This window comes from Entelurus aequoreus, linkage group LG20, assembly GCF_033978785.1.
Source record: "Entelurus aequoreus isolate RoL-2023_Sb linkage group LG20, RoL_Eaeq_v1.1, whole genome shotgun sequence".
Classification (NCBI taxonomy): Eukaryota; Metazoa; Chordata; class Actinopteri; order Syngnathiformes; family Syngnathidae; genus Entelurus; species Entelurus aequoreus.
The window spans coordinates 6474219-6500889 of record NC_084750.1 but is presented as its reverse complement, the minus strand read 5'-3'; the positions used below and the strand labels follow the sequence as shown (position 1 = coordinate 6500889).

At 40.5% G+C, this 26671-nt stretch overlaps 1 protein-coding gene across 1 annotated transcript in view; it reads left to right on the top strand.

Moving 5' to 3' along the window:
• Positions 1-26671, top strand: part of LOC133635880 (3-hydroxyisobutyrate dehydrogenase, mitochondrial-like) — a 55204-nt gene that overhangs the window by 19398 nt on the left and 9135 nt on the right. Inside the window, exons 5-6 of the mRNA XM_062029295.1 lie at positions 14450-14583; positions 15627-15703. Of these exons, the coding sequence (XP_061885279.1) occupies positions 14450-14583; positions 15627-15703 (211 nt within the window). The remainder of the gene's footprint in view (positions 1-14449; positions 14584-15626; positions 15704-26671) is intronic.

Sequence of the window (26671 nt, the reverse complement as noted above, 5' to 3'; positions counted from 1 at the left end):
ACCTTCTACCATCCTAGTCATGTCCGTTGTGTCCTTGAGCAAGATCACCCTTGCTCCTGATGGGTTCTGGTTAGTGCCTCGCATGGCAGCTCCCACCATCAGTGTGTGTGTGTGAATGGGTGAATGTGGAAATAGTGTCAAAGCGCTTTGAGTTCCTTAAAAAGGTAGAAAAGCGCTATACAAGTACAACCCATTCACCATTTACCTTCTTTACTTCCCTGATGACCTCCTTGATTACAAAAGTTAAAATCAGAAATATCAAGCACCTAAAATGGGCCAAACATGAATAAGTGTGAATTGTTTTGCATTTTGCAATGGGTTTAAATGTATGTAATTTAGAATTGTTGATGGTGCATGGACATTTTTTATAATATCCACAGAGCAAGTGAGCAGGTTGTGTTGTGTTACCATTTCTGTTGGTTGGATCATTATTTTTTTTTGCACCATCAATCAATGTTTATTTGATGACTAGGGAAGGTTGTTTGCATTGGGTCATTTAAGTAAATGTTGTGCATTGTTCCATTTAGAGTATTCTTAAAGGTAATTGACCTGAATTACTCACAATGTCCACTTGATGGTGAGAAAATGACAGTATCATAATCAGTCAATCAAAATGAATGCAATCTCCTTGCGGACAACACTCTTCATTTAACTTAAGACGTTTCACTGGCCAAATTGAAGACGTCGGCAGGCCATAGCTTGGGCACCCTTGCTCTCAGTCATGTTGCAATTTTCAATGCCAACAAAGAAATTGATTAAAAAAACACCCCAACGTAAACTGGATAAGGCACCACTTTTCCACCGATGCGTGAGCTTTACTGTACTCTCACCTTCAAATGTCTTAATGAAAACTACAACTAAGAAGAACGTTACAATCAAACAGCTGGTACGTTATAAGTACAGTACTTACAGTATTAACTTTTTCTGGGGTGCAACAAAACAACACCATAAACTACACACTACTGCCATCCAACGTCTTGGACTTGCAATATCAAGATAATGTCTTATACTTGCAAATGATACTCAGAAATGTGATAATTAAACAAATACAACAACTGGACAGCAGTTGTTATAATCAGCTCATTTTTCATGTTGATTTTATCATCAAATACAGTTAATAATCATTAACGCACACAAATGTAACGAAAATTTGTACTATTGATTCCCAGGTATCGGTTCAAATGTAAACAGTACTTATCCCTACTTTTAAGTGAGACTATCAGTAAGGTAAATTAGGAAAGGGTTATCACTGGTTTTAGGACTGATGTGGTAAACAAATTTCCGCGAAGAAGGATTAATATATCAAATGTTTTCATAGAGCATAAAAAAAGGTGGGGGTTTTTAAAAGCGTTATTAGAGCCCTGTAAACATGAAATAACACCCATATAGTCACTTGTTTCACCTGATATAGCAGCCTTGAGTGTGTTCTATTGTAGATTACAGTACTCATCAGTAGCCCAGAGGATTCTCCAAGCGTCATTGCTATGGCCATCACCCGGCCACTACAACACGAGCACTACGTGGAAATACTTCCTCATATCTTGGGTAGTTTCTCTAAGTTAGAACTGGTCTTCCATGTACTGACACCAAGGGCATACGTTGCTCTGCCTAAAGTTGGTCAACTGGACAGTCACAGCTACAACCATTAGCCCTGTTGTTATCATTGCATGTGTCCTCACATTGTGATTCCACCTGGCTCACGCCAAAGGCTCACCAATGTCATGTGGAGCTGATGATGTCGAAGATAAAGTGCAGCAACAGAATTCATCTTCACTCAGCATTGCCTGGACATCTGCTGATAGCTGAGAGAAATCTTGTTGGCATAAATGGCATGCCAGTACTGGTATGTCTCATGCCTTTTGACATCACTCACGTCAGAGGTTCACCAATATGCACATGTAATTGATGAAGGAGTTGAAGAGGAAGATAATCAAACATTATTTAATAATAATAATATTTGAACCATGATGTAATGATAAAACATGGTTAAATTCTTGACAATTAATATTACCGTTTAAAATTTAATTTTTTATAAGAACTAGTTGATAATCGCACTTAGATAAATTCACGGATTGGTAAGACTGATTTACTGGAGTTACAAGATAGCGCGCTAATGCCTGGCTCGTTAGCTAGCTTAAATGCTAACATGAATACAAGAGACATTAAACCTTTTCACCATTGAGAAACGACATACCCCAATCTAAACTTATATCAACACCTTACTGTTTGAGCAACTGATGAACATGACAGTGTCTCCAGAAGGAAGTGGACTCAAATGACTGCAAATAAACCTTGCGTGCAACCCTCATTTAGTCTTTGTGTTCTTGTCCCACAGCGATTGTGGATGATGGGCAAAATTCCCACCAAACAAGAACAGTTTTACCTTGAGAGTTGTGCTGTACAATGGATTGGCGGCCCGTGGCTTTTAGCTCATTGGTTAGCACTGCCAGACATATTGCTCAACCAGTGGGGATTGGTGGAGCTGTGTTTGAAGCCCAGGGCTGGACAGGCATTACAACTTTTGTATCTGGTCTGCACACACGCACAGATGTTGTACAGGCAAGAACACTGACGTCCTTTGCTTGCGTGAGTGTGTAGTGGTTGCATACAGGCTAACTTACTTGGGCCACACTCAGGCTAAATGTGTGTACAGGTGCCTCCCCGTCTAATATGATAGGTGCTTTTAAGCCTTTCCATTGTAAATAAATAGCTAACAGATTGAGGTTCCTCTAAAAACATCCACAAACCGCCAACAATATTCCATTTACATATCCAGAAACCGCTAACAATATTCCATTTATATTTTGTGACCTGAAAATTTACCAAATATGACTGATATTGTTATTATAAGTGCTAACACAGACGGACTATTTTAGCGGCACATTGATAGCAGTGAGCTAATGCTAGCTTATGCTGCTATTGTTAACACACTGAGCCGGCAGCTTCTTCTACTTTGTCTCAAACTTGGTCAAACTTACTTCTAGACCCTTCGAAGGTTTCTCGTTATTCCCATTGGATTAAGTTTTTTCTTGCCCTGATGTGGGATCAGAGCTGAGGATGTCATTGTGGCTTGTGCAGCCCTTTTGAGACATTAGTGATTAAGGGCTATATAAGTAAACTTTGATTGATGATTAAAAATCAGGTACTATTTTTACCCCAGTGCAGTGCCTTTAATCAGTACCAAGCTCCACAGTGTCCATTTTGCTGCAGAAGTCCATTTTTGTGCTACCAAACCAACTGACAAGCAGCATTATTCACTCAGTAACAGTCTGGCTATCCTCAGCATGAGCGTACAATATTTACATTACCGTATTTTTCGGACTATAAGTCGCAGTTTTTTTCATATTTTGGCCGGGGGTGCGACTTATACTCAGGAGCGACTTATGTGTGAAATTATTAACACATTACCGTAAAATATTAAATAATATTATTTAGCTCATTCACGTAAGAGACTAGACGTATAAGATTTCATGGGATTTAGCGATTAGGAGTGACCGATTGTTTGGTAAACGTATAGCATGTTCTATATGTTATAGTTGTTTGAATGACTCTTACCATAATATGTTACGTTAACATACCAGGCACGTTCTCAGTTGGTTATTTATGCGTCATATAACATACACTTATTCAGCCTGTTGTTCACTATTCTTTATTTATTTTAAATTACCTTTCAAATGTCTATTCTTGGTGTTGGGTTTTATCAAATAAATTTCCCCCAAAAATGTGACTTATACTCCAGTGCGACTTATATATGTTTTTTTCCTTCTTTATTATGCATTTTCGGCAGGTGCGACTTATACTCCGAAAAATACGGTACATGCATTAAGTACATAAAACAGTTGTCTAAGTCGACCAATTCAACTCTCATTGAACTCCTATTAAACAGTGTGAAATGTTTTATTAAAAGTCTACTTTATGTCATACACACAAAAATTCAGACACCGAAAATGTTTCCATTTTCACGCTGGTTGTGTTTTTAAGATCCCATTTGGAGTGAAATGTGTTCGCTCTCATTTCATGTAGGATCAAAATTAATTTCTAACACATAACTTCACTTTGCGCCTTTTTGCCATGTCTCCAAAAAGTAGTGATGGGTAAATTATATGGCGTTACATTTGTGTCCTAATGTTGAGGTTGCAAAGGCAGATTTTGAGGACCAAAAAATATGTTTTTGCTAGCACAGACATTATATTTTATAAAATCAATTTAACTCATGCAAAAAAAAAAAAAAATTGAGCGAATACAAATGTATTTAAAAAAAGTTGAATGCGGAGAAAGGTGTGGTTGAGAGGGCAGAAGAGAGGGGGGGCGCATCCATCTGACTGCAGACAGCACTAAATATTGAGTGTTATTATGGATAATAGCAAACACTTTTATGTGCACAAAATACATTTATATTCGCTCCCCAAACATTTTTTTGCACGAGTATAATTTATTTTTTAAATATAAGGTTTGTGCTTGCAAAACATATTGTTCTGTCTTTAAAAAAGACACAAATATAACGCCATAAAATGACGCCTCAGTGAGTGTATGGCACACTCGCTAGCTGTATTGACACTGCACTGATACTGTTAGTGTTTCATAATGGTTATCCACAATTTGATGAGTTTAAAAAGTAACTACATTTTGAAAATTAATAGTTAGCATGTGTGCCTCACAATACGAAAGTCCAGGATTTGCGTTCAATCCTGGACTCAGGATCTTTCTGTGTGGAATTTGCATGTTCTCCCTGTGACTGCGTGGGTTCTCTCCGGGTACTCCGGCTTCCTCCCACCTCCAAAGACATGCACCTGGGGATAGGTTGTATGGCAACACTAAATTGGCCCTAGTGTGTGAATGTTGTCTGTCTATCTGTGTTGGCCCTGTGATGAGGTGGCGACTTTTCCAGGGTGTACCCCACCTACCCCCCAAATGCAGCTGAGATAGGCTCCAGCACCCCCAGCGACCCTGAAAGGGACAAGCGGTAGAAAGTAGATGGATGGATAGTTAGAAAGTATAATGACAAATGAATAACTCTGGTCAAACAGCCAAATAGTAAACAAGTAAAGAAGAGCATTTACCTTATCACAATGATACCACACTTTGGAATTTTTTCTTTTTTTTTTACCTTTTACTTGCAGTATAAACGGTCAGCTGGAAAAAAAAATCTAAAACTTTGATTTGGGCCACTTTATAGTCTTTGGCCATCTTTTATTACATAAAATGCGAGGCCCAAAGAGATGATTTTGGTGGAAAATGTCTTGTTTATGTCGACATGTGTTGTAGTATTGTTAACTTCATCATTACCGCTCGTATGTTTTTGCAAAAGCAGATGTGTGGTTATGTCAAAATCATTTAAAAACATACTAAGAAGGCTCGGATTGACAACAGGACAGGAACTGCTGTACCACTTACCTTCAAAGTAAAAGCCCTTTTTTCTTTTCTTTTTTAATCCTCTTTTTCGTCACTAAAATCATTTACGTTTTTGTAAAGCAAAACAATGCCAACAAATCCTTGTATTATTGCCCATTCTCCCTTTTGTCTGGCCAAAGTCACAAGTCGATGTGCAAGCAGTGGCCATTTGTGTCGACAACCGCTTATGTCGACGTGAGTCGGCCACTGTAAGGGATGTTGACTTGAAGGCACTCCACTGTACTCAGTGTAGCATTTTAATAACAACTTCCTCTCCTGCGGTTGTCTTCTCACCCCCCCGACCCCTTACCTCCACACACACACTCATCTGGTCTCCCCCTAGGGGGCGTTGTGTAGTTGTGCAGCGCTAACGATCCAGGACTGTCACTCCCGCTGGGATGGATGAGCCAAGCGCACCCAGCGCTCAAGAAGCCTCATTAGGATTCCTCTTTAATCCGTCTCTGACAGAACTGGCCCGGGAACGGGATGTCCCTCCGCGCACACACACACACATGCACACATGCATATGTGCATAATATACACTGTAAGGGCGTTACATCATGCATAGATGTTGCATAGAGGCAATTACACCACACACACACACATGAAGACGGATGAATCTCAGTGTATGCAGGTTGAACTGAGTCACTGGTACTCCAAACACACACACACACACACACACACACATTATGGTAATGATGTGTTTTTCTTCCAACCGCATGGATCTTCCATCATCCCTGTGTCACTACTGCTTATAGAAATCCTCTACATATCATAAGAGCTTATTATGGGTGATTAGTTAATTTGAGGGAGGGAGAGTTGGGAGGTAAGACGAGTAAGATCGTTATCCTCTTCTGCTGTCTCTTGTTTTCTCCATCCTTTCCTTCCTCCTCCTCCTCTTTAGTGAGCTTTATTGATCACCAGATCGACTGTGTCTCAATAATCTCTCTCCTCGTTCACAAACTGTGATCCCGCCGCTAATTAAGCACAAGTTGTCGCACTGAGTGGGTGTGAAAGTGTCGTAGGTCAGCCTGGGCCGATATTGAATTTTGCCGCCCAATGTATTGTCAATAAATATTATGATCAGCATTATTTTGAGACCTAATTAAGCACTAATGGAATCCTAATTTATAAGATTAATAAAAGTATTCATTTAAAAAACTATTAACTTTTATTCCTCATTATTTTTTACCGTTGCAACTTTTTTCCTTATTTTATTTACTGTACAAAATTCACACAGAATGTTAATCAATGTAATACAATAAATTCCCAATCCCTGTTTTGCGATACTTAGGATAGAAATTTACAAAGCAACTGATAAGACATACATATACAATATTTAAAAAAAAAAAGGAAAACTAAAACTTAAGAGCAACAGTATCAATAGTAATAATAAAATCAATAATAGTGATTAAAACATAAAAAAAACAATGTATTACAAAAATAGAACAATATGTAGCATTATTATTATCACTTTTTTCCATCGCTTTCACAGCCATGAGCAAAAAACCAACAACAGTCCCAGTGACCTCCACCTGCATTGCATCTCATAAACTTGACAAAGCCACGGTTGCCATTATTCACCAGAGTCCTATTTTAAGTGAATGTAATAGTTAAAACAAATTCACATAATGATATGACCCATAATTATCTAATTCAAATGCCATAGCCAGTTATTATCTGGACTAAACATTTATCCATTTCTTCAGTATTATTGTCTTTGTTATGATGTTACAAATGTTGTTTTATTCTTTGATAACACGTTATTCAATTGGTGCAGATCTCCAAGAATACAAGTCACCATTTAAATGTCCTTAATACTGTAACAATGAAAATGATTTGCTTTTCTATATTGAACATTGTGAAGTACAGTTTTTTCCACAGTTGGAAAAACTGTGTTAGGGGGTTTGTTTTGTTGCCATCACTTTCCGACTAATTCGCCATACTTGCTCATTCTTCCATGTTAATATTCCCGCAAAGGGACAATTTGGCTTTGCAATAATGTTTTTTCCTCCATTTTTGTTACTTTGGTCCCTCTCACTAGTGACTTGCAAGGCTCTGTCCGTGCATCTTATGTGAGTAAGCTAGCGGCCACCAGTATTGTGGATGACCGACAAGAGGGTTCAGAATATCAGAATCAGAATAGATCAAAATAGTTTTTATTGCCATTGTTTGAGAACGGGTTCACAAACTAGGAATTTTACTTGGTGCTTTACTTCACTCTGTTCATTTAATGGAGACCTATGATTAATGTTGTGTTTTATGACTTATAAATGTTGTTACAAAGTTGGATACTCTTGTTAAACGATGCCAAAGCATCAAGTCATAAGGTTCATGTTCAAACAATGGTGGTGACGACTTAACAATGTGTATTTAGTAGGACTGTGAATCTGATGTTTTGATTCTTGGGGGTAACGATTTGATTTAGAATCCATTCTCGATTCAAAATCTATACTTTTTAAATAACATTGGATGCCATTTCATTGATCCAACTACATTCTTCCATAAAATAGATAATCAGCTCTGATCAATTTATATATTACTTAAAAGAAAACTGTTTTTTTAAATAAAATTCTACCCAAACATATAGTAAAGTCAAATCCAAATACCGTATTTCCTTGAATAGCCGCAGGGGCGTTAATTAATTTAAAACCTCCTGTCACTCCTGCGTTTACTGGAAACCGGCGGGATGGCCGTGCATGCGGTAATTATTTTAAAACCTCTTCTCACTCCGGCGTTTACCAAAAGGAATCCATAAAATTTAGGTGTGCGCTTTGAGTGTGATGTAAGCATACCATCATGAAAAGCACATTTAATTAAAAAAACGTTATTATGGTCTTACCTGTACTTATAAATGGAGTCCATTTGCAGCTCCTTCTGACCAAAAGCATCGATAACTTGGTTATAGAAGTCTTCCTTATTTTCTTTCTTCAGTTTTAAAAGTCTCTGTTTCGATGGAGATATTCCTTTAATTATTACCTCCTGCTTCCATTGAAAGTCCAGTTTAGAAAACTGTTTTATTTTAGATACCGGTATGTAATCCTTCTTAAAAGGAAGAAAAAAAAATCTCTTGCTGCGTGTGTTCACTTCTTCTGCAGTACCGGAAGTCGCAAGAAGGATCACTAGCGCGGCAGCGCCCTCTACCACCAGGAGGCGGGAGTCATTTAATGACTTGTACAGTATTTCACACACGCAGCTACGGTATATTAATAAAACATAGCTGCTTACTGTTCTCTTTAGCATATTGTACCAGTATTCAATAGCTTGGACCTTAAATCCTACTGAAAAGCTCTTTATCTTTTTTCCTTTGTGCGATTGTAAACTACTGAAAGGAGCTTCCTCCATTTTGAAAATGAGGACAGATGCGTCACTCGTGACGTCACGAATTTGACCCGGTGGAAGTTCTAGCCATATGCTAAATATTTTGCGAAACGAGTTTGACCCGGCGAAAATTATAGACATGCGATAATAAAATTAATATTTTGCGAAACGAATTTGATCCAGCTTCAATAATAAACCGGCGATAAGGCCAAGCATGCGTTAATTATTTTGAGAAACGACTTTGACCCGGCAGTAATTCTAGACGTGCGAATACTATATTCCCTGCGCCAATTCAAGGAAATACGGTAAGGCAACAAGAGAATTACGTATACAACGCTTATCTTTTCTAAAGTAAATCTGTACAGCAGATATAGATCATCTACATCAACAATATGATTTGGCTGTGTGGCTGGACAGGACAGATTAAAAAAAACAAAAAACATTTATTTAGGATTTTTTAAAAATTGATTAATAATCATTACATGTAAGAATCAATTAATCTGCAAACCCCTAATATTTCAACAGTGTACATTTTCAAAAAGCTACAGTAAATTATGATACGTCTGGCGAGCTTGGGGCGTGGTTTCACTTGCAATCTGGGAACGCCTCCAGAATCAGATATGACAAACTCAAAAAAACAGCTTTTAAAAATGACTGGGGAGCAAAAGTGTACGCAAAATTTCCACCAAAGCATATCCAATACATATTATCTAGACCACAAGGAAGTGTTTTATATGTGGATTCAAATCATTGGTCCCCTTTTATTCTGCTAGAGAATAAACACGCTCAGGTGCCGAGTGCAATGCACAGAGTGAACCCTCTTTCATCCTGTTTGAAAGACAAACACACGGAGGGGACAATTTTTAATTGGCGGCAGAGTTAAGTTATGTTTGTCGTTCAATTGATAGTCATAGGTCATTGGGGTCCACGTCACCATGACCTATATTTGCAACTTCTCTGATTTCCTTGGCACAGAACTCCTCTGGTATTAGATAAACACGAGTGGAAGGAAGCTAAGGCATCACGCTCAAGATCTGCATACCATATGTATGCATGATTTGCCTGCATGGCGGCCTTGCGTTGTGTGTTTGCTGCTCTCTGGAAGGCAGCTGCCGCGGCGTGGACTCGGGCCTTCATTATGTGGCCCTAATGACCTGATGACAGCTCATCACTGACAGCGACAGTAACGGTGCCAATTAACTAAGGGGCGGGGCTAAAAGGTATCCGTCTTTTGTGACTCTCCATTGCACTGACAATGTGATTTCAGCTGTTTTGTCCATGCTAATTCCTGTTTAATTATTAACACCGACATTATTAGGTGTTCAGTATTAAGAGGGCTTTCATTACACTTTGACGACACCCTAAAGAGAGTTTGCGTGTCTCTCCAATCCGCTGTTTTGGAAAGCTCAAAGGTGCAAATGTGCACCACGCAGCAGCTTCTGTTTGTGTGTTTTACCATGCATTGTGTTCATGTCTCGGTGGGGTCTGAAAAGGAGTTATTTTTTGGTTTAAGGAGGCTGGCCGGTGGTGGGGAGGGGGTTGCTGCCGTTGCCTCCCACAACATGGCACGCTCCTTAAGCCATCAGGCACGGGGAGGGACGCCTAATTGAACATGATAAAGTGTAAAGTTAATTACCCCTCACGCATGTCACTGATACCCCCGAGAGGAGGGAGGGGGCAGCTTCAGGCACAGCTGGTGTGTTTGTTTGTTTGTGTGTGTGTTAGCTGTGCGTCTGTGGGTGTTTGGGACGGGGAAAGAAGGGGTGACAGGACAAAAGGCAAGGGCTCCCATGAGGGTTGTGCAGTGGATGATTGCAACAATCGGCTTTTAAAGATGCGTCTGTCCCTCCGGTGCGCCGCTACTTAACACGCCTGTCCAGCCATGAGTCTTACACACACACACACACACACACACACACACACACACAAAGTGTAAAGCGGACCTTTTGAGACACAGTCAAATGGCTGATATATTTAGTTTTTTTTCAAGCATATGTTTACCGCACATAAAGGCTACTAGATATTAACTTGTGTTTTGCAAATTAAAGGATACTCTATTTAGTACCCAAAATCCCAGATTTAGCCAAACGTGTGCCACAATATCGATTGTATGTACACAATAATTTAAATAGAATAGGGTATAAATAGAGAAGGTTAGTAGAAAATAAAATGAATAGAAAATAGAAAAAATTGTAGAGGTGTAGAGGACAGGTATTTTTTGGTACCGGTTACTGAGGACTAGTGTCGTTAGGTATACCGGTACTAATAAAGTACCCCGATACTAATTGATTGAAATCGGTACTATACTGCCTTTGAAAATACCGGTACCGTTCTTTCATCTAAGTGCTGCTGTGTGGCGGTGATTACAGAGCCAAGGCGCATGATGTTGAGTGTGTCAAAACACACAAAGTGCATACACGCAATAACATCGTGGTGGGAAAGAGTGGCAAAAAAACGACTGGTTAATAAAGAGGGTGCGTTAGGCGCGATATGGAGGTATTTGGGCTTCAAAGCCAACGGTAAAGGTGACGCTTCAAACAAGGAAGCGCCACGCTTCAAGTGTGGCGATTAGTAGTACCACCTTTGCTTAAAACTTAGGTCAACATTTAAATAATATTCATTCAGTTCTGTACAAGGAGTTATAAAGAGTGACAGGAAACAATGTAGTTTTGCACCTGTCCTGCTGTTCGCTCCAGTGCGTTGCAGACTGTAGTAGAGGATTCGCAGGGGACACGTTCCCTTCAGTTCACTTTACCCCGCAATGGGTCTGCTAAGATCCGCTTTCTGGTCAGAATTCGAGGCTGCCGATTTGTGACAATTTGGTTGCTTTATTACTAGTTTTGCAGGACACAACCGGACCCAATCATCACTTTACTGCGCAGTGCACACGCTCCTCTCTCTCTGTACTCGCCCACTCACTCCTTGACGTCACTTAGCCAACACGTTGACATTCTCTTAAACACACATACTGTACGCTACTCTCTTAAGTTAACAGTTCCTCTGTTGTGCACATGTATGTATGTAACATGTAGATACGTAACATGTAGATACGTAACATGTAGATGCACAGACACGCACACAGCTGCTTGGTTTGATGCCAAATATTAGCGACGTTCAGACAGCCCATCTAACTTCAACTAGTGCAAGTAAAATGACTCAATTTGATAACAAATTGCTACAATTTCTGTTTTATCTTTAACGAAAGTGTGTTTTACCTGCTACATGGCTTATCTGGGTACATGTATCCATAATTTTGTTTTTAGTACTAACTAATAATTGTATTTTTCTTAAAGCACATACCAGGATTGGCAACCATAAATCATGAAGCATTTAATATAATGTAAATAAAGCTTTTTTTAATTCTATTTTAATCTAATTCTTGATTATGGCAGAATATGGAAAATTGTAAATAGTTTTTTGATTGCAACAAGAAAAACACAATGTGTTTAATTCCCTTTTAATTTATATTTTAACCTTCTAAAATTGTTCTTTGAGTGCAATAAGAAATTGTTTATTGTATTGCAAGGTTTTCTGTTAAAATAAAGCTTTTACACTTTTTCGTAGTTCCCTTTATTTGGAAAACTATCAAAGTATCGATATACATTTTGGTACCGGTACCAAATTATTTGTATCGGGACAACCCTACTAAGGACCGTGAAGATTCTGGACTAACGATACTGCTATTGGTATTTTCTGTTCCGGCTGACCGACGCTATTGTGACACGCTGTCACATTTAGTTCAGCTTCCACTGCTACACCTTGAAGTCAGCTTGGAATAATGACAAATAAGGAAACAACACCACACAAAAGTAACAAACAATATTTCCTCCTCAAAAGTCCCTCAAAGTCACGCACGCCGTGTCAGTTTGAAGTGAACGCATTTTACTCACGACAAGTCACGACCGCGTTTTATCAACAGCGATCCATTAATCGATAGTCCAATATCAATCCACTCAAAAGAGTGAATAATTGAGGAAATATAATAATCTATAAAGTTGCTTTGAAGCTTGTTGCCATCTAACGTCACTCCATTGCGCCACATTTGCGTGTCATAAATACATTTTGTTTAAATGTGTTTCAGTTCCTTCTGTTTCTGGACTACAAACTCAACGATCGAGCATTACACTTGCTCTCTGAGTCTTTATTTATATAATACACACACACACACACACTCACACACACATATCGGTAGCTGTCAACACTCAACATGGCCTCCGGTCCGTCACTCAAATACGTCCGCGTGCAACGTATACAGAAATAACAATTCCTATTGTTACAAATTGCACACCCACATACCATGCTCATTTATTGTATTGATCTATATGCACTGTTAGCGTTAACGCACTTTTTGTGTCTTTTTACGCATTGAAATCAGAAAGGAGGCGCATTTCCGGAAGTCCGCGCATCCCGGGGACGCCTTCTCTGTGTCAAAACTCCAGTTTGCTTGTTTTTTTAAATCGATTATCGCTTTCCGCCGGTGTTTTGTTTTGTTTATATTTGCCGAGTCAAATTACCGTCCCCGTTTATTGCGTTTTTATTGGTCGACTTCAAAGAAATGGAATTTCCGGTACAATTTCTTAAATTTTGATTCGCCTTAAGTTTTATCAATCACAAATACTGCATTTCCGGTATTAGGACTCCCGTGTGTTATTATTTTCGTCATGGCGAGTAATAAACCCAAGAGGTGAAGCTTCAATGAAAATTGGCTTCCGGAGCCACTTTTCAGCAAATGGCTCACTTATGACGATGGAAAGATGTTTTGCACGCCATGTGAACGGGCTAATAAAAAGAACACCTTTACGACCAGGTGCATTGATTTTCAAAGATCCAGCCTCACCAGGCACCAAGAAACATAATGTTACACCTTTCCTGCTTGTCGGCTCCCAGACTGTGGTCGAGGAGCGCAGGGGAAACGTTCCCTACAGGGCCGATATATTGTCGGAGGTAACACCCTCCACTTTACCCGGCAGTGGGTACCTACAGTTCCGCTCTTTGTTCGGAATAACGAGGCCGTCGATTTTTTACAACTCTTTATTTATGTTTTCCACAAAGCCAACATGGCAGACATCCACCATGCTATTAACACTCCTGAACATGCCTGCGCTCCCGCTCCTAACTTGCCCACTCACTTATACACGTCACTCACCCCACATACTGCCATTCTTAAAGGGTAACACACAGCTTATGGCCATCAAGAAGCCATGAAAGTGTAAATGTGGTGGTTTTTAAACTGATGATCTACATACAGGTGAGAATAATCAATTCAATTTGTCATATGCATGAATGCCCTGGCACACCATTATCATCATTTCATGACCGAAGCAAAAAACTTTTTACACTTTTATACTGAAAAAAATACACATACAACTTATTAAATGAAAACATAGAAAAAACTACCGGCAGCGGTAAAGTTTAGATTCATGAAGGAAAAGAAGAAAGTGAATGAACATTTATAACTGAAGACATTTACAAATGCATAAAAAATGTTTTTCTTTTGTACTATTTTTGTAATTAACGTTTATGACAACCTTTTTCCAAAACACAATATAGAATGTGAGGTATAACAGGATAATGCATACATTTATCATTTTGTTTTCAGAACAGTTACAAAAAAGTGGGACGCCAAAAATGTACTGTGGGACCCCATTTTTATGACTTGATGGGGTCCCTGGGACCCCATTTTGAAAATTCCTAGCGCCAACACTGATATGATATGTAAAAGATATGTTGTGTGCAGGGGTCGGCGCTGCCAGCATGGCCAATCTCACCTTCATGGTGGGTGGAGTGGAGGAGGAGTACAACGCTGCACAGGAGCTGCTCACCTGCATGGGGGCCAATGTCGTTTACTGTGGACAAGTCGGCACCGGACAAGTAAGGCATATTCATAATATTTGCAATACGTTACACAGCACAGCATTAAAAGCATTGCCGGACAAGTAAGGCATATTCATAATATTTGCAATACGTTGCATAGCACAGCATTAAAAGCATTTGTTCCAATGTGTTCTCTGTTGGTTCCTGATTGCAACTCAGCGCCAAATATGTTCTTGCATCGTGTAACTACACTGGAACCTCGATTTACGAAGTCAATTGGTTCTTGAACTGGGTTCGTAAATATAAAGGTTTGTATATAGAAGCAAAGTTCTCCTTAAGAAACGATGTCAACACTGATAATGAGTTGCCGCCTTGACAAAAGTCCCTATTTTAGTAAAAGTTTGTACACTTTGGACACTATGTAAAGCGCAAGAACAACTAGCTGAACTGTCCTCCTTACGCAGCCCCACTGTCACTAGCCCTGTTGTGCACTCATAGTTTGAAATCATAAAACTCCTCATCTTTAACTGCCAGGTTGCTACTATGATTAAAAATAGAAAATAAAATCCACTTTAGCTTGCTGGTTAATCTTTTTGCTTGCAGCATGGTGAAGGGGGTGAGCCAGTGTCGACAACGATGGGATACTTCCTAAATGTTTCAAACCACACATTACTTGTCCATTGTTTTCTTTGGACTTATATTCATCCATCCATCCATCCATTTCCTACCGCTTGTCCCTTTCGGGGTCGCAGGGAGCTAGAAAAACTAGAAAAATGTTCTAAAAAGGCTGGAAAAAAAAGCCCACAAATTGATCAGTCCCACCCACAAAGGATGTGCTCTCAGGCACAAAATGACTGCCCCGCAGTAACAAAATGGGTGGATGAAACGTTTGTACACAGAGACAAGGTTTGCACACTAAAGAATATTTTTAGTCCTTTTGCGGTTTGTATGCCGAAAAGTCTGTACAATGAGGGGTTCGTAAATGGAGGTTCCAAGAAGACAGTCCAATGCATATAATAATGCTTGGTTCTTTTTTTGAATATAGATTATTGTCCAATGTTTACTGTATGTGACATTTCTTCCCTGTTTATCCACTAAAGGCAGCAAAGATCTGCAACAACATGCTTCTTGCCATCGGGATGATTGGGACCGCAGAGACAATGAACCTCGGCATCAGGTAAAGAACTAATGAACAAGATTATCATTCACTATTTTTCCATGCACTATAATAGTCTAATTTCTTAAATCATTTGGTTTCTTCTATTTTTTACCCCTAAATGTGAATTCCCAGTTTACATGCTCCATCTCTAATATACGCTGTGTGCCTCTCGTAATAATAATAATAATAATAGATTTTATTTGTAAAAAGCACTTTACATTGAGCAAACAACCTCAAAGTGCTACAGTGTATTAAAAAATAATAATCTGTGTTGGCCCTGCGATGAGGTGGCGACTTGTCCAGGGTGTACCCCGCCTTCCGCCCGATTGTAGCTGAGATAGGCTCCAGCGCCCCCCGCTACCCCGAAGGGAATAAGCGGTAGAAAATGGATGGAATAATAATAAAAAGATAATACAAATAAAAACTAGAACAGCCTAATAGCTAGAACTAGTATGCATATATCTATAAAAAGGCTTTTTTTAAAAGAAGGGTTTTTAAGCCTTTTTTAAAAGCTTCCACAGTCTGTGGTGCCCTCAGGTAGTCAGGGAGAGCATTCCACAGACTGGGAGCGGCGGAGCAGAAAGCCCGGTCTCCCATAGTTCGTAGCTTTGTCCCCGGAGGTTGGAGGAGGTTAGCCTGTCCGGAGCGAAGGTGTCGTGTGGAGGATTTGGGGGTGAGTAGTTCTTTGAGGTAGAGGGGGGCATTTCCATGGAGGCACTAGGGGGAGATTGTGGTCATTAAAGCTTGAATGCTACGTGCTAATAAAATGTCTAGATTGTTGTCTAAGGACGTTTCATTTTTAAGTCACAAAACAAATATGAATAACGATGTTGCTTGTTTTGAATGAAGGCGGAGAAACTTTGTGTGATCTACTGCTATTTATTATTGTTGTGTCCTGATTAACAAAACACAGGTGTTCGTTATACTTTGGATTGATTCAATTGCATACAGGTGCAGGCTAGGTTTGTATCTTATCGCATATTTAGAAAAATATTGACTAATTTCCGCTTTTATATTCCTAATTTGTATGATTGTTGGCGTAAACAGCCTCCCCGCTCTGGCTGCTCCTCTTCGTTGTGAATTACGGTAAAGAGTTGGTCCCGTGCGGAGGCAGTAGCTCGTTACATGCGAAAGAGAAGTGGTTTTCAATCGGGTGATCCAGGTGTGATTATCTAATTTTTAAAAAATCAAACACGATCCAATTAAGGTGTTTACTGGTGTTGTGAAAAGCAAATTTTGAGGCAGTTCATGCAATAAGTCGGGTTTCTTTAGTGAATGGAAACATACTGACCGTGAGGAGTGGATCCCAACTTAATATCAATCGCTGCAGACATTTAGCAGCATAAACATTAGGGTTGGATGATAAAGACGATATTGTAACAGTTGCTTTAAGGACATAATTCACCACAACTGTTTACTTGACTTTGCCATCATTATTTACTGTCATTGTTCGATTGTGCACATAACAATTAAATGATAAATGGGTTATACTTGTATAGCGCTTTTCTACCTTCAAGGTACTCAAAGCGCTTTGACAGTATTTCCACATTCACCCATTCACACACACATTCACACACTGATGGAGGGAGCTGCCATGCAAGGCGCTAACCAGCAGCCATCAGGAGCAAGGGTGAAGTGTCTTGCCCAAGGACACAACGGATGTGACTAGGATGGTAGAAGGTGGGGATTGAACCCCAGTAACCAGCAACCCTCCGATTGCTGGCACGGCCACTCTACCAACTTCGCCTAGCATTCACATTTGCAGTTAAGAGTGAGTAATTCGGAGCGGCCCCTTTAAGTGACCGTCAGGAGATTCTTCACAATTGTAGTTAAGAGTGAGTAATTCGGAGCGGCCCCTTTAAGTGACCGTCAGGAGATTCTCCCAAAGGTGGGGGTTTGTTGTGATTGCCATTTTGAGTCGCTCGATGTTAGGAGTGATTCATTCTCGTCTTTGGTGAATAAACGACGCACATGTTTTTGTGTGTCAAACGATACTTCAAGTTGTCTTGCTTTCACGCTACAGGCGCAACAATATAAATATTGTAAATCTGGCCGTCACTTTTAATACTATTGTAATATCGTGATTAGGGATGTATATCGTTAGGATTTTATCAATACCGGTACTTATAGGTACTCTTATCGATACTATATGTAAATTTGTTGTAAAATAAAAAATTTGAAAAAATGCATTATTGTTAGCACAAGAGGTTGTACACCAGCAACATCAAGTAACATCTCACAGTAGGGAAGTCTTTTATTAACACCTGCTTTTTGAAGGCTTAAACCAGTCAACTATGTTTGCAGTTGTTATGTCATCATCTTGTAAAAACCACACAGTTTTCTAATCATTACAATTACACTCCGCTAAGACTAATATTTATGCAGACCTTTTACATGATATATCACACCAAATATATGCTGTAAATTCCGGACTATAAGGCGCCAATTTTGTCCTACACTATGCACTCTGCGACTTGTAAAACGGTGTGGCTAATTTATAGATTTTTCTTCGCCAACGGCTATCATGTTTTGTGTTCAATAGTTTTTATTAAACACACGCAGAAACGCTGAAATGGTGTGTTATCGTTTGTGCAATGGCCCCACTTTTTGGAAAAGTTCGCTCTCTGCAGGTGTTGCGGGTTGAAAAAATTTTAATGCCTTAAACCGGAAGTAAAACCGCTCATAGCGTTTCTGCTCAAAAGGACACTTCATTCATCACTCCAAGCAATGTTTGAAAGTTTTACACTTTGACTAAAACAATTCACACTTAACATTCTAATCAATTAATCCTCAAATAAAGTGTTTCTTACAAGTAGTATTATTACTGGCGAACTAGAGGACAAAGAATAGCTTAACATGATACACTACACGTCATAGGATGATGATACAAAAAAGCAGAGCTAACCGCTAAGTTAAACCTCTTGAATGTAAACACGGGTGGGCGGATTGATACAAATATCGACAGTAACAATACCAAATAGAGTATCAGTATAGTACAGCGATTAGATCGAGGTTTTTTTATTATCACAAAATGTTTTTTTGTACGGTAGTTATTGTTTAGAATCTCAGGAAATAAGAGCCAATAGTAGTTTAGTAATTTTGCACTACTGACTTTTTCTATCGATCAATCAATCAATGTTTATTTATATAGCCCTAAATCACAAGTGTCTCAAAGGGCTGTACAAGCCACAACGACATCCTCGGTACAGAGCCCACATACGGGCAAGGAAAACTCACCCCAGTGGGACGTCAATGTGAATGACTATGAGAAACCTTGGAGAGGACCGCATATGTGGGTAACCCCCCCCCTCTAGGGGAGACCGAAAGCAATGGATGTCGAGTGGGTCTGACATAATATTGTGAAAGTCCAACACATCAGCGAAAGTCCAGTCCATGGTGGGGCCAGCAGGAACCATCCCGATCGGAGACGGGTCAGCAGCGTAGAGATGTCCCCATCCGATGAACAGGCTAGCGGTCCACCCTGGGTTGGGAACAGAGTAGAAAAGAAAAGAAACGGCAGATCAACTGGTCTAAAAAGGGAGTCTATTTAAAGGCTAGAGTATACAAATGAGTTTTAAGATGAGACTTAAATGCTTCTACTGAGGTAGCATCTCTAACTTTTACCGGGAGGGCATTCTATAGTATTGGAGCCTGAATAGAAAACGCTCTATAGCCCGCAGACTTTTTTTGGGCTCTGGGAATCACTAATAAGCCGGAGTTCTTTGAACGCAGATTTCTTGCCGGGACATATGGTACAATACAATCGGCAAGATAAGCAGGAGCTTGACCGTGTAGTATTTTATACGTAAGTAGTAAAACCTTAAAGTCGCATCTTAGGTGCACAGGAAGCCAGTGCAGGTGAGCCAGTATAGGCGTAATATGATCAAACTTTATTGTTTTTGTCAAAAGTCTAGCAGCCGCATTTTGTACCATCTGTCATCTTTTAATGCTAGACATAGGGAGGCCCGAAAATAAAACGTTACAGTAATCGAGACGAGATGTAACGAACGCATGGATAATGATCTCAGCATCGTTTGTGGACAAAATGGAACAAATTTTAGCGATATTACGGAGATGAAAGAAGGCCGTTTTAGTAACACTCTTAATGTGTGACTCAAACGAGAGAGTTGGGTCGAAGTTAATACCCAGATTCTTTACCGTGTCGCCTTGTTTAATTGTTTGGTTGTCAAATGTTAAGGTGGTATTATTAAATAGATGTCGGTGTTGAGCAGGACCGATAATCAGCATTTCCGTTTTCTTAGCGTTGAGTTGCAAAAAGTTAGCGGACATCCATTGTTTAATTTCATTAAGACACGCCTCCAGCTGACTACAATCCGGCGTGTTGGTCAGCTTTAGGGGCATGTAGAGTTGGGTGTCATCAGCATAACAGTGAAAGCTAACACCGTATTTGCGTATGATGTCACCTAGCGGCAGCATGTAAATACTAAAGAGTGCGGGGCCAAGAACCGAACCCTATCAATTTTGTATTGTATTGATGTAATTTGTATGTAATGAAAGGGGATACGGAAATAATTTTAATATCAATTGATAGTCTAAATACAGTTGTGATCAAAATTTTAATCATTTAATGATCCTGAAAATGTGAAGTATGACTACTGGTGTGACCAATACTGCCTCTGTAACTACTTGGTGTGAGTGGGTTGATACCCAAAGTAGTGGTATCGCCCAGAACTCATGTGAAATATCCAAACAGAAAAATAAATGCTGAGTACATTTTAACAGAAGTGTGGAAAGAACCGTGTTACAACAGAAAGGAAGCAGCTAGGAACAGTAAATTGATCAAGTATTACAATTGAATATGACTCAATATGTTACCGCATACTCAATTAGGATTATTTGTTACCCGCTTGAAATATGCCTTATTATAGTACTTATGTGTACGCGTGAGTTTATTTTCTGGAAGTGCAAAGGAGGTCACCATGGTTCCCAGGAGAAAAAGATGGATGAGGGGGCGGAGTCACCGTCTCTCATTTACATCTGCTGATTGAGAGCTCACCCAAACCCTGTCACTGGACACCACCCACTTAAGACCTCATTTTAGGGGGCTGCTGATAGGACAGTGAGTCGGACGAGGTTCCAGATGTATAAGAATCGTCATTATCCAGACGTAGGGAATGAAATGTTCGTAGTGAGTTATCTCCCATGGCGAGGAAAGGACAGCGTAAATTATCAAGCTTCTAAATATCCCCCTTGTCAAGCGCTTCCTGCGTTCATCGTGTTAATATTAGGTGTTTTTTACGGCTTTAGCGACTTAAATGCCACGGCGCACCTGCTTTTAGTGCGCGTGCACGCGGGCCGAGTGCAGCTGCGCTAGTGCGGCTGATTTATCCGTGCTGAGACAGAAGAGAAAATTGGCATGAGCAGTTGCACATAAATCCCATCGCTGGGCCACAGAAATATGGAGGCATTAAGGGAGCAACATGGATTTACACACTGCCATGCTGCGCAAACACACACACACACACACACACACACACACGCACACACACACATCTTTATAATACCTTCATAAAGCCCATCAATATGACTGATTGTTTACATATTTTAAAGCTCTTCTAGAGATCACTGAAGCTTCCTTAAAGGCTTCGACATTGTTAACACAAAACTAAATTGTTCCACGTTTCCAGAAAGTTAATGACCAACGGGGCACATTATTATTTTGAGAAGCAGTTTGTTGTCGGTCTATTTCTTTTATCAGCTCGACTTTTCTGAAGAAAGCAGTCCTGGTTTGCGAAACATAGAAATGTCCACTCGGGTGGACGCTGACCTTTAGGAGGTTAAAATGTAAATACAAGGATCTTCCAATGTTTGTACACCCTAGGGATGTTCCAATCAGGGTTTTAGGCTGCCGATTCTGATACCGATCATCCATGAGTGAGATCAGCTGAAACCAATACCAATCACAGTTTAACAATATCAGCACAATATTCACACTAGCTCCTTATTGTATTTTAATACATACAATAGTTTGAGCAAAACAAATTCAAAAAGCAGAAATTAATATCTACTACTCTTTAAAATACTTAGCTTTTTGCCCTCAAAGTCCTTAGCGGTTAGCTTACCTATTAGCATGCCCTCTGTTTGTAATGTGTTTAACGAGGGTTGCGCGATATACGATATTACCGATATAAGTTTGGGCTTATAATACTATCGTCGTATCACGATAATGCATGTAGATAACTAGAGATGTCCGATAATGTCTTTTTTTGCCGATATCCAATATTCCGATATTGTCCAACTCTTAATTACCAATTCCGATATCAATCGATATCGATATATACATTCGTGGAATTAACACATTATTATGCCTAATTTTGTTGTGATTCCCTGCTGGATGCATTAAACAATATAACAAAGTTTTCCAAAATAAATCAACTCTAGTTATGGAAAAAAATGCCAACATGGCACTGCCATATTTATTATTGAAGTCACAAAGTGCATTATTTTTAGCGGGGGGTGTATCCCGGAAGAGTTAGTGCTGCAAGAGGTTCTGGGTATTTGTTCTGTTGTGTTTATGTTGTGTTTATGTTGTAAGAGGTTCTGGGTATTTGTTCTGTTGTGTTTATGTTGTGTTTATGTTGTGTTACGGTGCGGATGTTCTCCCGAAATGTGTTTGTCATTCTTGTTTGGTGTGGATTCACAGTGTGGCGCATATTTGTAACAGTGTTAAAGTTGTTTATACAGCTACCCTCAGGGTGACCTGTATGGCTGTTGACCAAGTATGCATTGCATTCACTTGTGTGTGTGAAAAGCCGTAGATATTATGTGATTGGGCCGGCACGCAAAGGCAGTGCCTTGTGTGGGGCGGTATAGCTCGGTTGGTAGAGCGGCCGTGCCAGCAACTTGAGGGTTGCAGGTTCGATCCCCGCTTCCGCCATCCTAGTCACTGCCGTTGTGTCCTTGGGCAAGACACTTTACCCACCTGCTCCCAGTGCCACCCACACTGGTTTGAATGTAACTTAGATATTGGGTTTCACTATGTAAAGCGCTTTGAGTCACTTGAGAAAAAGCGCTATATAAATGTAATTCACTTCAATTCACACTTCACTTTCAGGTTTATTGGTGCTCTGTACTTCTCCCTACGTCCGTGTACCACTCGGTACAGCAGCGTTTTAAAAAGTCATACATTTTACTTTTTGAAAACGATACCGATAATTTCCGATATTACATTTTATAGCATTTATCGGCCGATAATATCGGCAGTCCGATATTATCTGACATCTCTATTGATAACACATTTGAGCTGTGTCGCGCACATTTGACAGCAACAGGCAAACAAATATGTTCTCAATGCGCCCTCCACAGTGCAAAGCCTCCATGGCACCAATAAACTGTTTCTTACAAGTATTATTATCACTGGAGGATGACTAATGGCTAAACATGCGACACTGCACACTGTAGTAGGATATGCTAACCGCTAAGCAAGAGCTCTTGAATGTAAACGTGGGTGGATTGTTACAAATATCGACCGTAACGATACCAAGTATGGAATCAGTGCATATATATCGATACTATAGTGATTAGATCAATAGTTTTTAATCATCAAAAAACATTTCAGCGTTTTACTTCACAAACTCATGTAGTTGTGAGTTCAAACCCTGGCCGAGTCATACCAAACACTATAAAAATGGGACCCGTTACCTCCCTGCTTGGCACTCAGCATCAAGGGTTGGAATTGGGGGTTAAATCACCAAAAATGATTCCCGGGCGCGGCCACCGCTGCTGCTCACTGCCTCCCCTCTCCTCCCAGGGGGTGATCAAGGGTGATGGGTCAAATGCAGAGAATAATTTTGCCACACCTAGTGTGTGTGTGACAATCATTGGTACTTTAACTTTAACTTTAAGTAGGATATCATTTAAATATTTATTTTTATATGATTTTTCCGCCATCCCGTGGTTTTGTCTGATTATCATTTTGACAAAAAATGTAACAATTCAATGATGTTGAAAATTTGAAGTGTCATCATTACTATGATTGATACCGCCCCTGTAACTAATTGTTATAGTATCGATACTTACATTTGTAGTATCGGCCAAAACTAATGTAAAGTATCTAAAAAAACGAAGAATAAGTGTTTATCACATTTAAACAGAAGTGTTGATAGAACCATGTTGCAGTAACCAGATATTAACCAGTAGATTAGTAATAGTATTGACAAAATGTTACAACTGGAAATGACGCATCATACGTCAGCAGCCAAATTAGGAGCTCTTGTAACCCGTTTTAAAATGGTTCTATTCATTGTGATGTATGTCGTTATCACAGGAGGCTACGATATCTATCGCGATATACCTTTTAGGTCAAATTGTTCTCTGTTTCACCTAGTCCTCCAGTGATAATGTACATAAGATTAGAGATGTTCGATATTCCGATATTGTCCAACTCTTAATTACCGATTCCGATATCAACCGATACCGATATATACAGTCGTGGAATTACCATACTATACCAGCTTTATTTATAAAGCCCTTTAAAAACAACCACAGTTGAAGAACAAAGGGGGCGGGGGGGTTGAGGTGGCCGGGGTTTTTGGTGGTAGCGGGTGTGTATATTGTAGCGTCCCGGAAGAGTTAGTGCTGCAAGGGGTTCTGGGTATTTGTTCTGTTGTGTTTATGTTGTGTTACTGTGCGGATGTTCTCCCGAAATGTTTGTCATTCTTGTTTGGTGTGGGTTCACAGTGTGGCGCATATTTGTAACAGTGTTAAAGTTGTTTATACGGCTACCCTCAGTGTGACCTGTATGGCTGTTGATCAAGTATGCTTTGCATTCACTCATGTGTGTGTAAAAGCCGCATATATTATGTGACTGGGCCGGCACGCTGTTTGTACGGAGGAAAAGCGGACGTGACGACAGGTTGTAGAGGACGCTAAAGGCAGTGCCTTTAAGGCACGCCACCAATATTGTTGTCGGGGTGGAAATCAGGAGAAATTCGGGAGAATGGTTGCCCCGGGATATTTTCGGGAGGGGAACTGAAATTCGGGAGTATGCCCTATGTCCGTGTTTTACCGGATATGTACCGCTCCGTACAGCGGTGTTTTAAAAAATCATCAATTTTAATTTTTGAAACCGATACCAATAATTTCCGGTATTACATTTTAAAGCATTTATCAGGCCGATATTATCGGACATCTCTACTTAAGATATTAAGAAACGCAGTCCAATATAGGTGATTATTCGCTCAGTGGAGTGGCACCACACCTTGTTTGGAGACGCATAATAAGCTGCTAGCCCCTTGTCCACCGGATGACTAAAAATCAAAACAGAGGGTTTGAAATGGCGATCAGGCACTTTTTCACGAAAGTCAGCCGATACTGACCGATAGGCACAGCCTTAGTTGACACTGGTTGAAGTTCCTCTATACAACAAAAGCACAGTAGTGTTTTTAGGAATCTGCTGCAAGTTTGCTCCCAGTTTTGGAAGCCAACCCTGGCCTACACCTGCTAAATACAAGCCGAAATAAGATGTTATTATGCAAGACTTGGCTGATAGAGCCAGCCTTACCTGTCCCACAAGCACACACTTTTTCTCTCTCTCTCTCTCTCTCTCTCTCACACACACTCTTTTCAGGGAGCTAATTTGTCGATCTCAGATGGCGGCTCGGGCCGTCTCCACCGGAGCATGACGTTCTCCGAGCGCAAAGGACGGGCCACGCATGACAATTACCAGAGCACACACAAGCGCCATCCCTATTTGCGCTACATCCTTCCATTTTATTCTCCTCTTTTTAATCCCCCATTTGCGCTTAGCGTCATTTGTGCATGCATTCGGCGGCAGGGAAGGGGAGGCGAGGGGTCATATATACTGTAAGGCCTGCGGGGAAATAGAGGGGCAAGAAGCGGATTTTAATGATGTACGTGGACCTGGGAGAGGAGGATTTATTTGCGCTACTGTGCTAGCTTGCGCACACAGTGCAGGTCATTTTGAAAAGGTCACGACACACGCACACATTTCCTGTTAAGAGGAATTAAGTCTCCCTCTCGCCGGCGCCCAAATGAATCGATTAGAGCTTATAAATGTGCACGTCGCCCCTCTAAATGATACTATTAAAGCTTGTGTGCGCTCATTACCTCTTTAGTGTGCTAATAAACAGGAGTGGGCATGGCATGAGGATGAGGAGCTAATTGCAGTGAAACAGACATTATCAGTGCTGCAAACCAAGTCCACCTGCTAGCCCATAAACAGCCTTTTTTTCCTGTTGGCTTCCATGCCGACACATTTCTTTAATCCAACGCGTCTGTGTGACGATGTCAGTCTTGTTAAAGCGTGACATGTCGCCTTCGCCACGCAAATTACCGCGGGCGAGGAAACACTCCGGAGTGGTAACGTGTGTGTTTGAGATGGAAATCCATTGATTTATCGTTAACAGAGGACAACAGCTCGCCGTCAGCGTCTGCGCTCGCCATAACAAATGATCTGCGCGCTCGGACGCGCTTTATTGTAGCCCGGCCCGTAACCTTTTCAGCTGCTGACCCGGAACACAGGGAGGGGCCGCGTTCAAGGGGGGGAGCGATGTCGAACATATGTCCCCTTGTGGAAAAGAGGCTGACTCTGAAAAAGCCATCACAGGCGAAACGTCACCGATGCTACATTTCCAAAACGGAGGGTTTATAAAGAAACAAAAGAGACATGGAGGGAGAGAGATGTAAATGCAACCTTAATTAGTTGCTAATAAAGAGCGGATGGCAGAATGAGAGGCAGGTGGAGGGAGGGCGGGCGGCTGTGAGGACGTGTGACGGTTTAACAGTCACATTGAGAGCGGAGCCCAGTTAAAGGGCCAATAAGTAACACTGGCTGGCCTTTTTTAATGCCGTACATTCACGACACCGGCAGTGACAGACGCTGGAGTTACACCCGCGTCCGCTGTACGCCAGCCGACAGGGGCGCACGTCCAAAAACACACGCCGCTTCACCTAACACAAAATGCAACACAGGGATAAAAACAATGGAAGTACGAAACCGGACGT